This window comes from Pholcus phalangioides, unplaced genomic scaffold (assembly GCF_987345545.1).
Source record: "Pholcus phalangioides strain wild (caught in Gottingen) unplaced genomic scaffold, Ppha-v1.0 ptg000004l_1, whole genome shotgun sequence".
Taxonomy (NCBI): domain Eukaryota; kingdom Metazoa; phylum Arthropoda; class Arachnida; order Araneae; family Pholcidae; genus Pholcus; species Pholcus phalangioides.
Window position 1 is genome coordinate 4,048,995 of NW_028301597.1, and position 23,352 is coordinate 4,072,346.

General features: G+C 38.2%; 1 protein-coding gene across 1 annotated transcript; it reads right to left on the reverse strand.

Annotated features, from left to right (window-relative positions):
* Positions 1-4,927: 4,927 nt before the first annotated feature.
* LOC149086464 (uncharacterized) lies at positions 4,928-17,217 on the reverse strand. The gene is made up of 8 exons (XM_089231775.1): positions 17,192-17,217; positions 15,607-15,681; positions 12,241-12,261; positions 9,768-9,881; positions 9,105-9,194; positions 6,808-6,828; positions 6,600-6,660; positions 4,928-5,683 (listed from the first exon to the last, which is right to left on the reverse strand). The coding sequence occupies exons 1-8, from the start codon at positions 17,215-17,217 to the stop codon at positions 5,027-5,029; spliced, it is 1,065 nt and encodes a 354-aa protein (XP_089087901.1). The 3' UTR covers positions 4,928-5,026.
* Between the last annotated feature and the right edge of the window lie 6,135 nt (positions 17,218-23,352).

Sequence of the window (23,352 nt, forward strand, 5' to 3'; positions counted from 1 at the left end):
AGAACAAAAAAAAACTACATTCGCATGAAGAAAAGAATTATGTGACATACAATGCCACTTTGTACAGAATAGATAAAAATGGTGTGAGGAAAGAAATATTTTAATACTATGTATTTTCAATGAACTATCGTGTGATCCGGTGGAAAATAAATGCTAACACAAATCTCACAATAAAGAAATTAAAAAATAATTGTTATTCTGCAGTGATTTTATGAAAGAAAAAGTCATTAAACATTTTAAATATTAGCTTCTAACATTCGAAATAACTCTTCTAACTTTATAAAAACACGCAGAGCAGCCCTTAGGGGTGTGCGACAGGCGTGAACCCCACACGCGGGACCTGGTCGCACCGGGAGTCGCTCTTATATAGTTTCTACAACTTTAATGAATAGTTCTGAATAGTGTTGATAAGTGCATGGTCACCCATTTTTGACCATCAAACAGAGTCAAAATCACGTTTCACTTACGAGTTGAATGGCAATACTATCCCGGATGCAACTAGGGTCACCGATTTGCGAATTCTCATTGACGAGCGGCTTAGGTTTCCTGAACATTGTTCAGCGGTGGTCGAAAAATCAAATAGAATGCTCGGTTTCATTCTTAAAGGTTTCTTCGCGTTCTCCTAAGGCCACTCTCCCACTTTTCCGAGACTTAGTTCGTCATGCAATGGAGTATGCCGTAAGGTTTTGGAGACCATACCTACAGAGGGATATGGTTGAAGGGGTGCGCTACGTGCTCTCTTGTTGGCACAGAAGGCTTTAGCTATGAAGAAACACTTGATTTCTCGAATATGTTTATATTGCAAGAACGCAGGTGTCGGGGGGAGGAGGAGGTATGATCGAAGTGTTTACAATTTTCAACGGGATGGATAGGATAGACCTTGAGTTATTAATACACCGTCAATCAACTGCTCCGACAAGGGGACACCAGCACCGTTTAGTAAGGGACAATTCTAGGTTGTGGTGTCTCGCAGGGAGTTTCTCTCCAATATGGTTATCCATAAATAGAATATTTAACCTCCGGGAGTCGTGAATTCTAACACAATTGACACGTTTAAAAAGAAGTACGACGTACATATTGGGATAAATCGCGAAGCTATCTATACTTAGAATAAGACAACCATAATCTTTTTTTTATGGGCAGTGTATTATATATTATTAATTATTATTATTTTTTGGTGATATATGCTGTTATATTTTGGTATTTTGGTTATATTTGACATCCATATCTTTTATGGGCATAATTTTTTCAGCCACGTCATTAGGCAATTTGTCTGTTGTGGTCTTTGTATTTGTATGTATGGGAATAATAACTTTTCATAAATTCTAAATTTTCGTCCACTCTGGAATTCTGCATTTCCATCTGGAAAGAAATAATTCTGAAATTATTTCTCTCGTAAATTCTGAATTTCCACCAATTCTTGAATCGTTTCTTCAATGAATTTTGAATTTTTATCAATTCTAAAAGCATTTCTTTTATTTATTATGAATTTTCATCCATTCTGAAACTATATCTTTCATTTATTCATAAACTTCATGGCTGCTGGAATTATCTGTCGATTATTTTTCTTATTTTCAACTCACGGATTCTGAATTTTCAATATTTCTCAGAAAATTTATTTAATTAGATTCTAATTTTAATTCATTTTAGAATTTATTTATTTCATCAATTTAAAACTTTCTACAGTTCAAAATTTTCATTCTTTTCTTTTTTTTTTTTTGTTAATTTACGTTTAATTATATCTATACTTTTTATATTGATATTTTTCAGTATTCCTGTACATTCTGTAATAATGTATGAATTCCGCAGAATATATAAAATTAATAAGGCACTGAGCCCCCGCTTCTGGTAAAGGCGGCCTGATAACACGAATAGCAAGAAATAACACGCTTCTAACTTTCGTTGTTTGAAAATTCTCAAGATTGAAAATGCGTACATATTCAAGAAGAAAAATCTTTCCAGATTTTTTCATGTCTACTCTTTTCGTAGAATTGAAGAGAAGCTACATCAATACCCTTCCACGTGATGATTCTGAAAATCCATCCACTTCATGGATCTTTTATACGTTCTGAATTTTTGAATCGTTCTTTGACGTTGAATTTTGATGAAAAATCAAATAATTAATTGGTTAGCATGAGTACGGGTAGGATATTTTGCGGGCACGGTGATGATTGCTGGGGGGGACATGATGATAATAATGATGTCAGTTCATATATATGCATATACATTAGATCAGTCGGCTCCGCCTTTGACGCTGCCCCCCCCCCCCCCCCCCACACTCGTATCTCCGCTCATGGATGGCAGCAAAGATTTAAATATTTTATCAACTTTTTTTGTATTTGGCTACTTTTGAATGAAATTTCGGCTTTGATGTTGAGGTTTGGCACGTCTGATGTCTGCTTAGAATCTAAAATCATGTGTTACTGGTCGTGCTGCTATATTTTACATTATTCCACGCTGTTTAATATGGCCAGCTCTAGTGATCGTCGCTTTCTATCACTAAGAGAAAAAATTGATGTCTCAAAATTGGAGTTAGTGCAAAATAATTCAATGCATTGATTGAATATATACATTTTCCTGTAAACGCAATGACGGAAAGTCATTGGATTTGGTCTCTCAGTTTAATATATATTATGAAGGAGTTGAAATACTCAGCGAAACCCACCAAACTGCGATTGACCAGTTTTTCGAAAAGTTGTCAATTTAGTAAATAAACTTTGCATAATAGTTCTTTTGTAATTTTAATTTCGTATCTATGCAATAATTATGTATTTTTTATCACTTCAAACGCACCTCATATTGTCAGAAATTCATTCATATTCAAGTAAAGAACCATTTCAGTTATTGTTAATACTGTAAAACACAGTTAAAACAGGAACCCCTTCTGATACGGTCATCCCTCTTGTACGAACAATTTCTTTTTGTCCCGCGAGTGTCCGCAAAAGAGGGATTTTACTTTATTAATGTTCACTCCAGTACCATTTGATAGAAAAGTGCTGAGGAAGGTACTCGGATACCTCAAGAAAAAGTGCGATTGCTCAAAGCATACATTTAATAAATTAAATATGTATACGATTGAAGAGCCAATCGTAGTATTGGTATTAAATCATCTAACGCGATCAAGACTCGGTTGAATTTTATTGAAAAAGTTCTCAGTACATTACGCCGAGATATTTTTTGGAATACTATTAATACAGCCACCTGGCAGTCGAGTGGTTAGGGAACTAGCTTCTCACTGTGCAGGTCTGGGTTCGAATCCCGGTTCGGGCATGGATGTTTACTAACACTAACAAATTCCCTGGACGGATCATGCTGATCCCTTGAGTGAGGATCCGTGAGGATCACGTTATTATTATACAAACAATACAAATATTACGATTATACAAATACAACGCCACAACAGGCAAATTGCCCAACGAGGTGGCTGAATTAAGAACATCATGGATCCCCGAGCCATTTTTTGGAGGCCCTACCTACTACTGCTACACCAAACATGAACCCCGCCCACACACCCCCCCCGGAACCCCCAACGAATCGGTACATGCGGGAATGTGCGTGTACGTGTAGTTAAACCTGACGTGAAGTTTTTTGTTTCTCTGTAATGCTTGTTATGTGTAGTGCTGCCATCTGCCACCAGTTTTTCTAACTATGAGTGAAGTGTTATGATTGAATGATTTATCGTTGTAGGACTGTTGCTCTCTGTGGCGAGACTTTTTAACGGGGAGATCGGCTCGTATTTGCGCCTTGAAGTTGGGAACCACAGAAAACCAACTTCAGCCGACCACCACTGCGGGGTTCGAACCCGGATCCTCGCATCGCGAGTCCGTCACTATAACCACTCGACCACCACAGCGGCATTATCTACAGTGTACGCGCTTAATGTGATCACATCGGGACTCTGGATTCTGATAACAATAACCGGATAATAATTATATCAGAAAGAAATCCGAAGTGAAAATAATAACCATACGTCCCATTTGATCGAACGGGACAACTCAGTATTTCTTTACCACATAACTGGTTGAAAAATGTTCGATTGTGCTATTTCTCATGAGCTACACACACAAAACAGGATATTTTAACTTTTAGCTAAAATCCTGCGTTTATCATTGTTATTCAGCCATTATTTTCAATAGAATAACTGGAAATTATATAATCTGGTGAAATTGACGAAGACCTGAAAAAAGGGGCTTTTATATATTAAACTTGTCTCCAATATAGGTAGGCCATTGCAAAAGTAGCTTCATGAGATGCAATGGATTATAGTGGCTACTACTGCCCAAATAGGACATTGTGAGTACGGAAATGTTTGTAAAAACAAGGGAAGGGGGTGCGCCTTCTGATCTCATACATAAATTTGGAGGTTTATAATGGTAACTTATGAAGAAAGAAATGTCTGGTTCCACTTTAGCTTCAAAATACAAAAAAAATCTATCAAAATAATTGATAACAAACTAAATTCTTGTTTACTATGAACGAATTTTTCCCATGTTATATTGGACTGTTTCGTACTTTGTAAAGAAAGATGTCCTCTCCACTTGTTAATGCAAGAAATATTGAAAACTGGATGTTTAAGTAAAAATGCTGGTTTATAGAAAGAAAAATTCACCTCTGCTTCCACGGGAACTCGAACTTACGCCCGGTCCCATTCCGAGTGAGTGTGCTACCACTACGCTCTAGAAAGAGATGGCATATTTCTTCCGTGGAACGTATATGTGCTGAATGGTGCCGTGCAATGGATGAACGGTGACAGCAATTTTGTCATTTATGAGCCATTAGCTCGTAAATGACATCAAGGCCACTAGGTGGCGACATATATGTAAGGAAAGTTGTCCTTTCCACTTGTTAACACACAAGAAATATTGAGAACTGTTACGTACTTTGCGAAAGTGGAAACAATACCCGAATACTAACATCATCCATGATTCTAACAAGAGACGTTTACTGTACAACTCCTTTTCTGCAATTTACACTTCATTCATTCTGATACTGTATTACTCTTTTATTAGAGACCCGTTTTTTTTCTTTATTGCTCAGTTTCTGTGACAGGCTGTGGTGGTTCGTCGCTCGGCTTTACTTCATCGTCCGACAGGGTTTGTGCCACTTGCTCTGGGGTTTCCGGTGCATCTCCTACTGAATCGGCTGTGCTTTGAACGGTTTCGGCGTCACTGGATTCTGGCGTATCTGCTACTGTATCACTTGTGCTTTCGAGGGCATCGGTACCACTGGATTCTGCCGTATCGGCTACTGTAGCACTTGTGCTTTCAACGGCATCGGTACCACTGGATTCTGGTGCATCGGCTGTGCCTTCAACCGTACCACTTGATTCTGGCATCTGGACCTCCTGTACTTGCACTTCTTCACTCAATTGTTCAGTTGATGGTTCTGAAGTTGCTTCAGGTTCTTGGTTTTGCTGAGATTCTTGATTTGACTCCAGTTTCTTCTCTTCTGACTCTTCAGATTCAACGCTCGATGCAACCACGTTGTTTTCCTGGTTTTTCTGGCTTGTTTCCTGATCCTTTGCCGGGTCTGTTTGCATCGGAGTGAGATAATCAGGCTCTTTCTCTGTCGATTGCTCAGTTTTTTTCGATACGCTTTCCGGTACGACTCTCCGTTCGAGGGATGCTTCCTTCACTCTTTCTCTGTTACGGTCTGGAAACCACCATTCCCGCCGGCTACCGAGCTTTAAAAAAAATTAGTCGATTATTTTTGGAAGAAAATCTAGAAAAACTAGAAATGAACTTTTTACTTGAATCACAGAAGAAAAACGGAAAGGCAAATGCAGCGAAAAATACGAAATTCGTAATGCATTTCGACACACTACGGGCGCCGTCTTTAGAGAAAAAAATATAACCACTATCACGTTGAACGAGGAATCCCGCTTGGGTTGGTTACCAAATCTCAACTCCCGATTGCTCAGCGAAAATAAAGTACGTCTGTTTAATTCGGAATGCAGAATGAGAGTAGTGTTACGTTGAGGTCTGTCCTCAAGACATCGGATTAAAAAGGCCAGGCAGGCGGAAACATAGAGATTAAAAATCTGTAAGGCCGTCAAATTGTTCAAGTCAGTTCAATATCAAGTTCAATTGTCAGTTTCAAGTCATTTGAAGTCAGGCATCGTGATTAGAATGAAGCTCAGAACCTGTATGTAAGTCTGAAGCAGCGTTTTTATTGGTTACTTGTGAAATAGAACTATTTGATTAGTCTATTCGAATTTGCTAATAATTCACGCACTTAATGAATCTAAGCCATAGCACCGCGATCGGTGGTGTGGATTTATTATGTGATTTATAATTAAACGTTATTAAACCATAATAAGTTGCTCTTTTTTTGCTCCAGGAGTTGGTATACGCCGTATACCAGGTAATTATACCTGGCACTTATCTATTCTGCACATTTACTCGAGGCATAAAAAAAGTCACCAACTTTACACAGAGTCTAAGAAGGTATGAAAATAGTATAAACCTATTGGAGAAATCCAAACTGAAGTCTGTCTGGTTTTCAAAGAACATTCATCGGTCATTTGATTCAAATGTTTCCGAAAATTAATAAAATTTGAAGCAAACATAAAAAATTTTTTACAAAAATTTATTTCTTACCCCTTGTTGGGGAATCCGAAAACTGGCAACGCGGTGTACAGCCATTCCTCTTTTCTGCAAACTAAAACCAAACAAAAAAAACAGACGAAATTACTGAACTAATATCTCATTTTTCATTAGTCACTTAAAAATAAAGCTTTTCTTTTCTCTCGAAGCATTGCATTTGCAAAAAAGAAGAGGAAAATGGGGAAATGTGTAAGGCACTTACTCTTCTGGATCGACAGGCATCCTGGAAAAATTAAGGAAAAAATAAATCGATATATACATATAAAAATGAAAAAAAAAAACTTGTACAGTTTGTTAAAATTCCTGCGTTGATTTCAAAGAAGTATTAGTTTTATTCGAGTTCAATGAACTTTAGTTAAGGAAACACGCTATTCTGTGGCAGCTGTTTATCCCTAAGTAGCCCAAAACTGTTTACAAATCGTTGACGAAACTTCCAACCGTCCATGGAAATTTCTTTTATCAACATTTTGTGTATGTGAATGCCTACGATAGAATTATATGTACAGTATTTCTCGGAATCACTGTGCCGCATAGGCGTATGCGCCATGGTCTAGAAAAAAAAATTAAGGGTTGTCAAAATGACATACCCGTAAACGTCAATTCATCGTTAGGAATGAAATGAAACATTCAACAATGGGGGTTCAAGAATAACAAATGATGTGGTTTCAGGAGGTACCCATATAGGTACCGGAACCTAAGGGTTGAGGCCATTTAAGCCTCCCCCCCAATAATTTTTGAAAAACAATGTAATGCACAATCCCTATCCTGCGGACGACCAGTAACTTTCAGCCCCCCCCCCCAATGTCTTCTTCACGTCGGCGCCTTTGCATAAACCCCCGTTTGATTTGCTCAACGAAACAACGAAAGCATGTCGAGGCACATACATACATGAATATTGACTTTCCTCTTTTCAACGCTATATCACAGTAGATTCTGAACTTGCGAAGCTAAGCATACCGAGACAGCCTTTTGACCAAAAATGGATTAACTTTACATGTATCAGTGTGAACATTGAAATGTCTCTAAAAATGTCTTTGAAAACATTCAGGGTGGGTAGAGAAACTTTAAAACTTCATAAAAACCGGCAAAATAATCGAAATAAAAAACGGTTTTGCAGGGTTAGCATCGCTAGGTCACGGGAATTTTTTTAAGACAGGAAGAAGAAAAACTCAAAAAACAGCAGATAGGTTCCGCTGACGTACACAAGTAAAAAAAAAAAGATACGCAAATAACGAACAGAATGCCTCCAAATCGTTTATTACAGCAGTATGTATTCCACATGACCACCACCACATAGGGTAACACATTGCAGGCGAGTCACAAATCCAGCAACGGCAGAGTGCAGCAGGTCCACATACACGTTTTACAACGACGAACTGGTTGTGGATTAGAAGCGCAAGTTCTTATAACCGTCTCATTTGCATATTTACACCGAAATCACTTGTACCAGCGCCACCTATCGGATGTATTTTAGGTTTCTTTCCTGTTTTTTAAAAAAAATTCCAGTGACCTAGCGATGCTAATCGTGCAAACCATTTTTTATTGCGGTTACTTTTTCCGGTTTTTATTCATTTTTAAAAATTTCTACGGACTGAATTTTCCCACCCTGTATAAGCCAAGTGATGAATATTCTAAGAAATACTATAATGGTGGTCCTGATTCCAACGGTTTTCAAATCGTACGCCGAGGCAGTGCCGTCTTAACGCATGGGCCCACCCGGGCACCTCCAGAGAAAAGGGGCCTCACAAAAATGAAATAAGGTTGGAATTTCCGAGAATTCACCACGTAGGGCCTCAGAAGAATCATTTGGCCTGGGGGCCCATGATGCTCTTAAGACGGCCCTACGTCGAGGCTCCTGATCGCGGTGAGTTAGTGTATTGAATGTATGCTCGTTAAGTGGTTTGAAGTGATTCTTTTCTAGACTATTCCAGGTGCAAACGAGGACAAGGTTAAGGGTGCCGTAGGCGGAAAGAGTTTGAGGCCTACGTCCTATACTGTATGGTGGAAGCCTCACATCAGTTAATCCACGCCATACGCAAAAGCCTTAAAATTGAAGTGAAAACTACTATTTATTGCACCTGTATATTTGCACCTGAAATATTAACATCTTGCCGTACAGTGGTGAGATATCTCGGTCTAGAGTCGATGGAAAAAATATATTTCACTTCTCTTTTCCCCTTCATTCCAGACCCTACAAATGGATTTTTTTTTGCTCCCTCGCTACAGTTTGACGAGTAAAACAAAGTAGCGATACATATCATATAGAAAGGTGGCAGGGAGAGGGTGAAAGAATGGAAAACCTGCTCCACTTATCGTTTTTCTCATTATTTTCTACATGCTAACAATAATATTAGTTTTTGAGATTTCTCGCTGGTACTTCAACTGTGTGCATCGTCAAATTATGCTGCCAAAACCTGTACTCAAAGGACTAAGTAGTAGTATAGTACATAAGTAGGTTATTGTTAAATTTTTGTCGAATGAACGTGAAATGATACTCACGTTATATAGGTAGGCTTAATTCTCTCCGGTTTTTTTTCAATGATCTTCGGTCGAGGTTTTTCTCGCCCAGCGTTGTTGGTGAGCACCAACCTGTAGAATTTCGGGTGATCCAAGAAACAAAGAAAATCTAAAACATTAAAAACAATCCTATTCGGCGATAAATTATTGTGCAATGTATGAATTATTCCCATTATATATGTTGTTATGAAATCGCAGCGTCAATTGTAATGGGTATTGTGTGTGATTAGGAAATCGTCAGTAATTGAAATTTTAGAACCAGTAATTAAAAAATTAAAGAACAGATAATCACAGACAATCAATTGCTGTACTAATTACATACCATTTATATGTACGTGATTATTAACCAACATTACAATAACTTATATGAAGAGATGATATTTTTTACAATAATTTACTAACTGAAAACGAATAACTAATTATTACAAACACCCTCATTTGTCATCCTATGAAGTACTTAATACCATACGGTATGCTTGATCTTACGGCCCGGTGTGAGAAACATTGCTCTACGGTGCCGCGAGATATTTCGGGAACAATTTTTTTTTTGATGCAGCTAGATAGGGCTGTGATTTCCGATCACTACATCACATCATTTTATTGTGACTTTGGGAATCACTGCATTAGACATTCTTAGAAACTCACGTTTCCTTTTCCGTGATGAGGATCGCAGTCTTCGGAATCTCCTGTTCTTCCTCGTTAACGGCGATGGCGCCTCTGTAGATTACTCCATCTGATCCAAAGAGAGAAGCGTCTCGCCTGTAAATACATTCAGTCGAAAACAATAACGCAAATGAATGAGATTCTCTCAGGATTAGGGACCATCCCGAGTTTGAGTATCGACTCGATGTTTCTCCGACACGGCGGCTAACAATCATCAGAAGCTATTGAATGAAATTGACTAAAACGAGCAAAATAGAATCACAACTTCTACTATTTAGTAATTGTTTTGATTCTGTTACTTCTTGTATACTTCGTATAGTTGATTTTGTTCAGCTCATTTCTGTCAGTTCAATCGAATCTCTTGATGATGCCAACTTCTGATTTAGGAAAAACGTCGAGACCGAGAGAATCATTCGTTGAACGACGGCCGCGAAAATCTAGTCACCTAATACTGTGAATGTTGATCGCTAGTTTATTACAGTGATTCGGCAAAATTTGTTTTCAATTTTAAAAAATATTTATGTCGATAGAAATTAGTTAAATTTTTTAAATTAAAAATACAAGAAAAGATTTTTTATTTTATTTCATTGTACCGTAAATGAGATCGATTTTCCGAAGATTGAATTCAATATTTTTACTTGTACATACGTTTTAATCCATTATTATTGAGTTACATGACTTTCTATTGAGTTGTTCGACTGCATTTTTTACATACATTGGAAAGGCGGTGCGCGAAAATGTCCATGCTTAAAATGTTTTTTCTTTTTCCACAAGCAAAAAAAGTTTTCCCCGTGTTGCAATATGGCGCGACGCAATCGCTCATCACTCTCTAAAAACGTTTTTGAACTCTCCGAATATTTTTATTTCAACCTTTGATCGAGCTCTTGTGACGACGCCTCTTTGACAGAGAAGTCGTATCTTAATCGAAATCTCTCTGAAAGGAAAGTACTTGGGATAGTTTATTTATATAAAAAAGGAAGAAACAAAATCCCACCCGGCGATGTGCCTTAATTAGCAAAATCGATCGATTCCATCTTGGAATTTTGTGTTTTTTTTTCTCATTCAATAGTAGATGCAGTAGTATTTGTATGGATATTATTTTAAATATAAGTGACCTTGAAATCAGAGAATGCCTTTAATAGGGGGAGATTCAAAACCCTTATGTTGCACTACGTTGTAGTTATAGACGTTGATGAGAGAAGAAGAAAACATTCAATTAGTTGAGATTGTTTTCAAAAGAGAACATTTCCAATTTGGCTAAATTTACAGAAGTAAGAAACTTGTAAAAGGTTTGCTTTACAAAAATAAATAATAGCCAAACGGGTAGCACATAGGAATGGTAGAAGAGTATTCAAATACAGTGAAACCTCGCTATAGTGATGCTCGATATAACGATAAATGCCTCCACAATGATATTTTTTTGTCTTATTTAGGAATGCCAATAATTTTAACCTGTGTTGCCTCTCGATATAACGATAATCCCTCTACAACGATATTTTTTCCTGTTCCGCATTGTATCTTTATATCGAGATCTCACTGCACTATGTTTCTTGATCAACATTTCAAGGGAGTTATCTACATTTGAATTTCGGAAGATTTTTCAATTTTAGTGATATGAAGGAATCGCGAATCACGTTTGTATTACGACTAAAGCTAAAAGAAAGTACATAATTTATTTATTTATCTCATTATTCCTCGAAGAGGAGGCTGCAGTCGTCTAAACGGGCGGTATTCAAAAGATGCTCTACGGGAATCCCGCAGTTGTGTTCCAGAACACAAGAGTAGACAATAGAGAATTGACAACTAAAAGTTAACGCCAAAAACTTTGCCTCCAACAAGTTCTCAGACTCCATGAACCCATACATGCTCGACACATGGCCCACGGGCAAAATGTAGCACTCGGTAACGAACCCAATTTTGTTGAAAAATGAACTAAGCGACTCATTACTGGATCACTTGAATGACCCATGGGTTCACTTCCAAATCACTGAAGTGGCCCGCGGCGCATTCTCGTGTTACTCGAGTAATCCACGGCACAGTTACAGATCACTTAAGTGGTCCACGACACGTCAACAGATCACTTAAGTGATCCGCGGCATATTTAAAGATCACTTAAGTGGCCCATGGCACATTCTCACTTCCCTCAGGTGGCCCACGGCACATTCTAACTTCCCTCAGGTGGCCCGTAGCACATTCCCAGGTCACGTAAGTGGCTCCCGGAACATCTGTAGATCACTTAATTGGCCTGCGAAACGTTTTTAAACCAATAAATGTGCCCGCACTCTCCAACAGGTTGAGAACTCTTGCTATGGACCCTGATGACCGACTAATTAAAAATCTCTGTTCTGGACACAATCATTTAATTCAATCACTGCAAGAGTATTTGTATAAAAGTTTATTTTAATAGAATAAAAAGAAAAGAAGAAGAAGAATAGTACTGTGAGATTCTACTTACAGGTTTTTGTCCGCCAATACTCTACGAAGAAAAGAGAAAATGATGTGGCATTAGTCACGATAAATAAGTTTTGCTTAGCAAAAAAAACACTATATACGAAAAGGAATTTTTTTAGTTTCTTGCGAGAAGAAAACAATTGTAATGTTTGTGGTCTTTACGTAATCAGTAGGAATATATAAGCCCCATTTCAATCTATAAAAATTTCTTTTCGAATTAACGCTCTCATCAATCGAATAAATATTTCAAATTGATACTCTCATGCGTAGTCAATTGTAATTAATGATAATTAAACAACCTGGGAAAGTACAGGGTGTCACATAAGTTCGTAAACGGTTTAAGAATTCATCAAAATTGAAGGAATCGGTAAACTTGAATGCGGTTTGCGAAAAAGTTATTCTCACGCAGAGCATTTTTATAGAAAACTATAGTTCAACTTTTTGTCGATGGATGGCGCTTCAAGGAACCTAATCAATGCAAACGCAAAATAAGTGCAGGGTGTTCGATCGATAGCTCATTTCTGAATTTTCCGGTTACTGGCGCTTACATAAGTTTTTTAAATGTGATTGGTGGGTGAAGCACTATTGTGGTGAAGTTGTATTACCTCAGCCACGAATAACCAGTTGAAGCTTTACGGACGTTTCGGAGGCAGAAGAAATGGAAAAAAGGTTCAGGTCTAATATCAATTATGCAGGGTGCACGACTAGTGCTCTATGTCTACAAAACTTTGAACTAATTTGTTATCTGTACCAGAAAAAAAATCCCTCTTCTTGAGAATAAATTTTTTCTCAAACCGCATTCAAATACGCCAATTCCGAAACATTTTATGAGTTTTTTAACTATTTACGAATTTATGGAACCTTCCCCCTCCCGTACTTCGAAACTACAATCGAATTTCGTCTTTTGTTTATCAAACAATAATTTCACAATTTTTTGACGCCAAATATTGTGGAATTTCCAAACGTCACAAAACAGGGTTTCCATAAAAGAGTTTGACTATATTCTTCCAGAAACTAATTTTTTTTAATATTAATGTATAAGGTAGAAATTTCTTTTTTCTAGACTTTGAACACTTGATTTGGTGGCCTTCGTTTAGAAGCGACTCTGCGTGCATCCTCTTTCTTTGCACGAATAGAAAGATGCAACGATGATGATGGTCTTATCGCGTGTAAAAGGCTTCTTTTCGGTAACGTTCATGAGCGTAACACGTGAAAGCGTTTCAAAGATATCGGTAGTGTTCGATTTTACAATATATTCGTTCGTAAATTTAGAATCATAAAATAGGCACACATTACTTATCTTGAAATACATACTACTACATTACCGTATATGCACTTCGTGCATACTCCTCTGCGGAATTTCTAACGAATTGGTACATGAAGGAATGTGTTGTGTGCATAACAAGGGTTATCAGATTCAGAAGCATCGAAATGAGGACACGCGTTCATGTGGCAACGACTCATTTACCTCTGTTAACTTCAGATAGTGCCACTATATTGAAAAAACTATAGTTTTCCTAGCAAAACAGAATTGCTATCGAAAAAAGAGGTGGTATTTTCACAATAGTCTACATCAAAGAAAGGGATTTTCTGGATTTTTATCCAGAGAAAAGCTTTATAAATAAAATTTTATTGTCCCCTCTGGGAATCTAACCCTTTGTATCTATTCTCTTGCAAGCCGAGCAAACCCCCTAACCAAAATACCACTGAGACACAGCCATTGTTTTTCTCATTATAACAAAAGAACTGCTATTAACTTAAATTAACTTGCACAATCCGGACAAGAAAACAGGGTTATAGTCCCGGCGGGAACAACAAGCTGTTGTTTCCAAAGTTGGCCTCAGCATTAATGTCCAGGAAATCTCTTTCTTATATGTTTAGCATATTTTTAGGCAACTTAGTTTCGGTTTCTACGAATTGCGAGGGTCATTGATCAGAGTGTGTCTAGAAAAACCATATACAGTCGGCCCCCCGTATTCGCGGGGGTTACGTTCCGGGGGTGACCGCGAATAACCGAAACCATAGTTTTCTTCTTGTATATCTCGTTTATTGAACATCATGGGAAAGAGCAGGGTGACGCAGAGGATAGAACGAAATGTAAAAGAGGGTGCAGCGATTGTTGGCGATGTTTTCTGAAAGAACATTGTGATTTCTATTTGTCGTATCTTCTTCATATGATCAAGTATGTTGTAATATGATGACAAGGCTTCCTCTACCAATTTTTCTAAATGTGAAGAGCGTACCATATGGGGATCTGTGCCATGAAAATAATCCATTGCTGATTCGAACGTGCGAAGCCTTTCCGCTATGTTACTCATGGTGAACCTGTCTTCTACTTCTTTATCTTGATCTTCATCTGGTACCGCTTCAGTTTCAGGAGCAGTCAACCTGCATTAATTCCTCCTCGGTCAACACCTCTGAATTGCTATTAATTTAGCTGTTCGACTTCCTCTATATCCATATCATTGAACCCTTCTCCACCCACCTGTTTCGCTAACGTGACAATGTCTTTTATAGTCTCTTCAATTTACTCTGTAGAAGTGGTTGTATTCTTTAGTGCACATTGTGGCAAAAGGTTAATCCAACCCAAGAGAACTGTTTCTCTCTTGGGGGCTGCCACGGCTCTGGTGATGACAGTAATGTCATTAGCGAGCCATTCTAAATATGCACAACTAAAATTTTGTAAACAAAACACATGAATGACGATTTTTGAGAGTTGAAAAAAAAATTCCAATAAAGGAAAAAAACCGGAAAATACGGAAACCGCGAATACGGGGGGCCGACTGTAAACATACACCGCTCAAGAGTTATATGTTTCAGAGTGTTTTTTTTCTCTCCCAAATAGAAAGCATAGCAATAAAAATGATTCTAGAAATCTGAAAATGAGGACAAAATAGATAAATTTAAAAAACGTACGAGCATGCTGAAAATGACATAAAAAATGAGGATATGTTATATATTCTTGCAAATCAGAACGTATGTTATCTATGCACGACTCTACCTTATTTATGTTGTCAGAATTGTGCTTTATTTCATGATCTTGCCGGTGCAGCCATCTGTCTTCATTATTTTGAACTGAAAATGGTAAATGCTTGATTTCTTATGTTATTTAAGTATTATGTTGAAAGTCTCTGCCTGCTGTCTGTGGAGCCAAGTAGGCTACATACAATAGGAGTAAATTACGAAAATTATCTGAAACTTTCATCGTTAATTTTTTGCTCGGGAAAGTACGAGAACGCAAATCCTAGAGTCGACTCCTGCGCTCTTTTCACCAGTGATTTATTTAACCAATACCTTTCGCATTTATCTACGAATCATGAAATCAATGGTTTTTGCCCCAAAAGTAAATCTTCATCATGCAATTACTCACTTCATCGGAGTGAATTTCAGGCCTCGCTGCAACGGGGCAGTGATAGTATGCCTACCACCACAATTCCGGGCATTTCTGAAAAATAATAATTATAATATTAATATTATATTATATAAATAACAATACTTATTAACATCTGAAGTTTTCTGAAAATGTTTTTCATGTGTTTCTGATGTAAAACTTATTTCTTTGACAGGTAAAGGCTTAATTGAAAAACAATTTCAATCTCTGTGGGTGACAATGTTTTTATTCTTAGAATACTGATGAATCCTGAGGATAGGATTGAGTACGTTCATTACGACAACGTTCGACACGATTGTTGAACCTCAGAATAAAACACACCAAGGCAACATAAAGATGTTGAAAAATGATCATACGAAATAGAGATACAAATGAGTTTCGCTTACTAGTTTCTATAGAACACTTTACGATATTGATTCTGAACCTGTGGGATGTGATCTCATAAGATACTCATAAGATCTCATAAGTTGTTGCTGAACTAAACTAAGTTACGATGTTTGAAAAGATCAATTCGGTTTAGGCGTCAAGCTAAATGAAATTTAACGTCAAAAATCGCCCAGACCTTTAATACTGGATGTAACACGAACGCTATTAACTCTTTAAGCGGTTTTATAAATTTCACTGATCATCACTAGGGGCCATTTAAATATTACGTTAGCAGATTTTTTGCCATTTTTGACCCTTCCGCTTCGCTTGTCAGCAAAACTCTGACTTCCCCCCCCCCCCGCTTCAAGCCAAATTTCGTCAGCTCTGTTCGCCCCCCCCCCTCCTACCGCATATTGAGATCAGAGGCGCACGCAGAGAGGGTGGGAGAAACATGGAAGCTCGTGTCTTCCCGTAGTAATAAATACACGCAGAAATACACAAATTAAAGATATCATTAATAACATTTCATATTTTCATAAAGGGTGGTTGATGACCTAATCATTATTCAAAAACCTTACCCCCTCTTTCCTTGTCATCAAAAGGCAGCAAATCCGAAACCCGCTCCCTCCCACTTTTGATACTTACGTAATACTTGCTCCTTATTACTGACAGAGTAGAAATAACCACAAACCCTCTATAAAATCCACTTTTTTTTTCAAGAAGACATTTTTCAAATTCGTGTAGGGGTGATATTGCCACTCTCCCCCCCCCCCCCGACTATGAGAACAATAAACAAGGAAGAGAAATATTTTTTATATTATACTGCGTACGCATATCCCTATACTATCACAAATAGAAGAGGAAAAAAAGGAAATTTTCGCGAACACTGTCTTCCCCCCCCCCCCCACCTCCTGTAATAAAATTGTGAGCAATAGCTGACTCCGTGCACTAGCAGTTGGTCTGACAGGTTTGGCGAAGGGGAAAAGAAAGCATGTTCTTAGTAAACGCAAAAGCAAAATTACAAAATAACTGGGCTCTTCATTGCCGAAAAAAGAGTGTTTCAAGGAGGCGAGATATCTCGTGATTGCTGCTGAGAAGGTTAGGGAAATTATTCATAGGATGATTATCATAGATTGACAGCTAATTTAATCAAATCCTTATATATACATATAAATTAAACTTCATTTTTTCTACTTACTCTGATGGCTGACCACTATGAGCCATGGACAATTTTTCAAGCTCTCTGCTCCCGATAACTATTAACTAATCTCACTTGATCTACTATCAACACTGGGCCCAGAACGGAAAAAAAAAAAAAATCAAAATCAATACCTACAGTAAAGAAAGTCTCGTAAAATAAACTGTTTGGGCATCTATTCTTATCAGCATTTCAGTATTTTCATTGACTAATAATATCAACAGAATCTGGTAGTAGTCAATGATTGTTGCTGGAAACATTTCTTCAGATATGACTAATATACTATTGGTGAACAGAATACGTAGCTTGAAATGCAGTAGTTCTCTCGAAGCACTTGTCTGAATGTCAATCAGGTAGGGTTACCAGAAGTCCACATACGTTTCGGAATTTTTTTCCTTTTTGTCCACATTCAAATTTTCCCGGAGTTTTTCTTTTTCTGTCGAGGAAAATCAATTGAAGCATTACGTCTTCATCAATGTGTGGTAATATGGTTTTTTATGATAGGAGTGAATGAGATGCGATTGAGTGACCAAGTGAGTGGGTGAGTTACCGACTGAGTGAGTGCATGTATAAAAGACTCGCTCACCAGCTCATGCACTCACTAGGTCACTCATACGATCACTCACCCACTCACTTGGCCCTGTTCGGGAAAGAAATGTCCGGAACGAAATTTCTGGGGTGAATTTTCCGGATCCCCCTTCCCAACAAGGCAGAAACTGTTCTAGCCACTGTAGTACAGTCGACGCTCGTTAGGACGCCCCCATCGTTCCGCCAAAAACGGACGTTATATTGGGTGGTCTAGTATAGGATAAATATCCTATATTTATCCTATATCGAAAGGTATAAATATAGTATATTTCTTACGCAAAAAGATTTGGGACTTATCCCACCGGTCGTTGTAATGGAACGTCGCTATAACATGTGATCATTATAACGGGCATCGACTGTATGAGGAAGAATCTAAAAAAGAAACCCACAATGTAACATCCGTCTTGACAATTTTGAGAGCCACGATCCTGTTGGAAACACCCTCCTCCACGATGAAGGTCATTTTCCCTGGTCCCTACCACTATCAAAACATCGAGATATGTTTCAATTGCGAGATCAATGCATAGCTATTTGAACATCGTCACTATTCGGTCGTGTGGGCATTTCGATCGATTCGCATCCCGGGGATCCAGTTTCGGACCCCAGTGGTGGTCGGCTGGAGTTGGTTTTCCGTGGTTTTCCATTTCCTCAACCCGCGCATGTGAACCGATCTTCCATTTGCAAAGTTATCACCACAGACAGCACACAAACAATCTTATAATACTTAGAATTGACGCACAATACGACAAGCAAATTATCCTGTCTAGATGTTTGCTTTCGAACTCGGAAGACTGGTGGCAGCCTATCTCAAACACATAGTAGGTATTCCTCGGGGGAAGAGCTTCATGCTAGGCTCATAACACATTCGGACATGCACCAATTCGTTCAAAATACCTGAGAAAATTGTACGAGGTGCATGTGTGGTTTAGTGTAATAGTAGGTATTTAAACATAATATTTTGATATTTCAGGAAACCAACTTCAGTCGACCACCGACAACGGGGTTCGAACCTGGATCCTCGCGATGAAAGTCCAGCACGATGCCCACACGACCGCGCAACGGCAGCTCCTGCAAAATATTGAACTTTCATCTTGCTAACATCCACTGCGTCGGGGAAAGAGACTTTCTGGATATAAATGCACAGAGATGAACTCGGAAAGGAAAGTTAGCTGTCTGAGATTCCAACCATGGTCCTCGTACAATCCGAGCAAGTGGGCTACCCAATATTTCACAGACACACGAATCTTCTCTTTAACGCGTAGTGTAGTGTGACGTCAATAAATTTAAGTCTTAAACGGGCTTTACATTCAGTACCATTACCTATACAGAGTGCTTTAAAATGAGAAAGAAAATCAGAAACAAAGCACAAAATGTTAGGTTACACTTTATTACTGATATGCTGAATATTACATGGACGCTAAAGAGAAATTAGAACTTTCTACAATATTAACGAGGCTATTTCTCTCTTCAGGACGAAATTCGAACTCCATTCGGAAATGGGTACCTACGAAAAATGTGATGCCACAAGACTCGGTCCAAAACTTATTCATTCCAGAGATACTTTAACATTTAAAATATCTTTATATTTTTTCTGCTTCGTTTGCAACGGTTTTCGACGTCGGGTTTTCACAGCTTGGTGGTTTCTTCTAATCATTAGAAGGCATTTATTAAAGGAAATCTCGGATACGAGCACCAGAATCGACGCGAGATAACCGAGGAGAAGGAAAGCGAAGACGCCTTTCATATCGTGGAAATTCAAAGCTCGGGATGCGAATGTTTCGTTGCTGTTCGGTCTTTTCCTGTTGCGTAACCGAAACTTGGTATCCTTCGTCCATTTGTCGTACAGCCCAGCTTCATAAACTTTGTAGATTCTGAAATTCACAGGTATAATTATTTTAACATAGTTTTTAATGAATCGGTAAATGTGTTGATGCATCAATAGTTTATAAAAACGACGGATAAATACGGTTTATATTGTAATCTTTTTCTCTCGACAAAAGTAATAAAAGTACTTTGCCACACAACCGACTAACTTATTTCCATTAGTACATTCATTGAACGATTTGCAGAAAATCTTCTAGGAAATTTCAGTTTTCCCCAACATCGATTTGCATCAAAGTGCTGATGTGACGAAACTAATTTGATCAGCTTCGTCTATTTCAAATGCTCGAATAGCGAAGCTAAAGTTTGATAAAGTGGCGAGAGACTTTAGTAAAGTAGAGTTAAGCCGAGACAACACTCGTATCCAGCCTGGCACAGTACGTCCTCATATTGGTTGGTCATGGGTGAATTAGTGTCGCTGCTCCACCACTGGCAATGATCGTCAAATGTTGAAGGCTTGTCGAAGAGAACGACCAAGCCTTCCAAGCCCCCACCTCCAGTCAAAGGAGCCACCTTCATTCCTGATCTTCCAATCCGTTTGTCCATACATATTAGTCAAAGAACGCCAACAGCCACAATACGCGTTGTCGTTCAGGAAGCAATTATTCGCCAAGGAACATTGGGCTAGTTGGGCCAGTGTGTAGTCCGTCTATGCCGCTGGTGCTTAACTACAGCAGCGGGAGGTAAACATCGGAAACAAATGTTTGCGAATGATTATTGAACTAGGCTGGACCTAGGTGTGACCGTGCCTTTTTAACCAATAAAAATAGTATTAAAAATTTGGTATTGATAATACGCGTACGAAAGCTCCTTGAAATACCAGTCTGACTCATCCGTCATCTTTGCGCAAAAGTGTGACGTCCAATCGCTATTCCCTAACCTGTTTTTTAAACGATTTCGGAGACATCACTTGGAGTGGCAAACGTGTGATTTACTCAGATGGGCAACGTGTTGGCTCTCCCTTTCATGGATGCCTAACGCGTACGTACTTATCAGCACGCAAAATAAAATTGATTCAGTTTTATGGCAATTACTTCTCCAATGTACAAAAAAAAAAATATCAATGAGCAAATGTCGAAATAATGCTGGAGTTCATGACATTTTTAATGTTATAGCGTGACTGTACTACGTATATGAATAGAAATGTTAAAACTTGCATTTTATCGATTGCCGTTTTGCCCCTGAAGTTTTTTCTGGTGGCTGCAGCGCCGTAAACTATGAAAAAGAAGTCGTTCGATACGTAGAATTTATCTGGATCGTTAGCCACGAGGTAAGGCATTTTCGCATGGATCAGGGCGACGTTACTCTTCTGTACAAGTTGTAAGGCCTTGTTTACATCGGGCGGAAATAACACTCCCTTCTTTCGTATGTGGTCTCCTATTTTAGCCACGGCACTTCCGTCGTGTGTATTCTGATGGAGAAAATAAATGTGTCAATAAGACGAATCACAACTGAGAATCAAAAATAACTAAAAATTAAGTTCTCTTCACGTACAGGCTTTGTGCAACAAATTTTATGACATGTATTTAAAGTATCGGTGATAAATCTAAAAAAACTGGTTTCCTTGTTCGTATGTTAGAAATAGAAAGGTGGAAAAGAACGTAGATACATATTTCTCTTTCGCTCATCTTCCCCATATGTGTGCTCTTTCTCTTTTATATGTATAGTAGAAAGATGCGTTATATGTGGAGTAAACAAATCACCAAGCAGCAGCGTGGAAAGAACGGGGAAAGTTAATGCAGCTTTGGCTCATAGGGATACAATGAAGCTTCGGGATAAGCTTCGAGAAAAAGAGGAGGAAAAAAAACAGGAAGAGCTACAATGAATTTCTTCCATTTGCGTTAGGACGAGATAGTTCGTGCCTAATCATTAAGGGGTAAAATATAGAATTCAATGTAAGCCACAACTTCCCTTTTTAGATTTTTACGTGTGTATTTTCGTATTCTTCTGAAAACGCGCGATTCTTCATTTCCTTATCGGCAGGCTATTAATTCCGTTGTCGGAATAAAAATCCCTAATTAAAAAAGCAAAGAAAAATAGAGAGAGAAGACACTTTCGAAACTGTTTTTATCGATTCGATTATTAGTTTTTGCGATATTCTTCATGCGGACCTACATAATGGAAGAAATCAAAAGTTATAAACGAAATCACGTACAAGAAATATATCTTGGTAATAGCTTCCGGCGACGACACCGCACGAATACCTTCCTTGGTCAATCGCTTTGACCAGATCGGTGACGGTATGAAGAGATTCTTCTGTGGCCGGTGCAAAAATTTGCGATAACAGCACACCGTCGTAGCTGAGTGTAATTAAAATTGCAAATATCATCCAAGACGAGATGAATATCCTTGCTGGACTTCGCTTGAACTTCTTTGCGCAACCTGTAAAACGTTATAACTATCAATTTTCATAATCCGTTTCGAAACATACATTCGGGACCAACTTTAATTATAAATCAGAACTTTCGATGCCCATTAAGAAAAAATTAAAGCATTTCTGAACCACAACGATACTATACTAACTCTGTGATAGGACATACCTCGGAATTCGTCGTTTCAACGAGAATAATCATAGATCATTTGATAATTTTTGTCGCACCACTGTCATTTTCTACACTAGAGCTAATTAGATCGGGACCTACAATTTATTGCCAATTCCGAACGGCGGTCTCTTTTTATTTTATGGTTTGTTGTTCCCCTCTATGGGGAATTCTCAGCGGTAGCATCTTTTTCTGTGGTCATGTCACCGTTACGAGAATAAAAAGTCTCGAAACTCATCACCCCTATTTGATAAGAAAACTACCCACCTTTATGAACAGTGTTTCTGCTCAACCCTTATGGCCTGGAAGACGACTCACTGCAGTGGTTCTAAAACTTTTGTTACCCGCGGCTCCCTTGCCCATTTTATCGTTCATCTGTGTCACTACAGAATAGTTTAGCACAGATATTTTCACTTATATAAGAACCACTTCAAAGTGTAAATAGTCACACAAATAGGCCTCTCCTACTTGCTGCGACGCCCGTAGGAACTGTGGCGAGCACTTTGAGAAACACTGACTTATTAGATGAGTCCTTAACTCGCTGATTTCGACACTCGAATGAGCTCCTGAACGAATTACGTTCGAGTACGAAGACATCCTTCCACATATAAAATCAGATCTGAAATTTTCAAGTTTCCAAAGATGCTTCAATTATTTATTGGAAGGGGTTGTCGATCAGAACAGGACAATTTCATAATTCCCCTTACCGCATTTTACAGGCGAACCGTAGATCCTAGAGGCATACTTCTTATTAGAAAAATTATCCAAACAACGAGTATATAGAACTCAGATGCGTCATTCATGTTGCAAGGGGTTGTATAGTTATCAAAATAAAAAAAATTAACTTTTTAAACTAGCACCCAGTTCTTAAATACACAACCAGAAAGTTTTTTCCTTCTCTCTCCTAAGGCCAACAAAAAAAATTCCACGTTTTCAAGTGCAATATTCTTGAGAGATACTTGCAGAGATGCTTGAATTCAAAACCGGAAGTTATTAATTCTTTAAAATATGTGTCTGGTTGTTATTTCGGAAACATACAGTCCTGACTCCTTTCTTTTTTAGTTATTTAATAGAAGAGAGAGAGAGAGATTTTTACGACATGTTCGGTCGACAGTTGGAGCCAGACTGAACTCCAATACAAGAAGACACTAG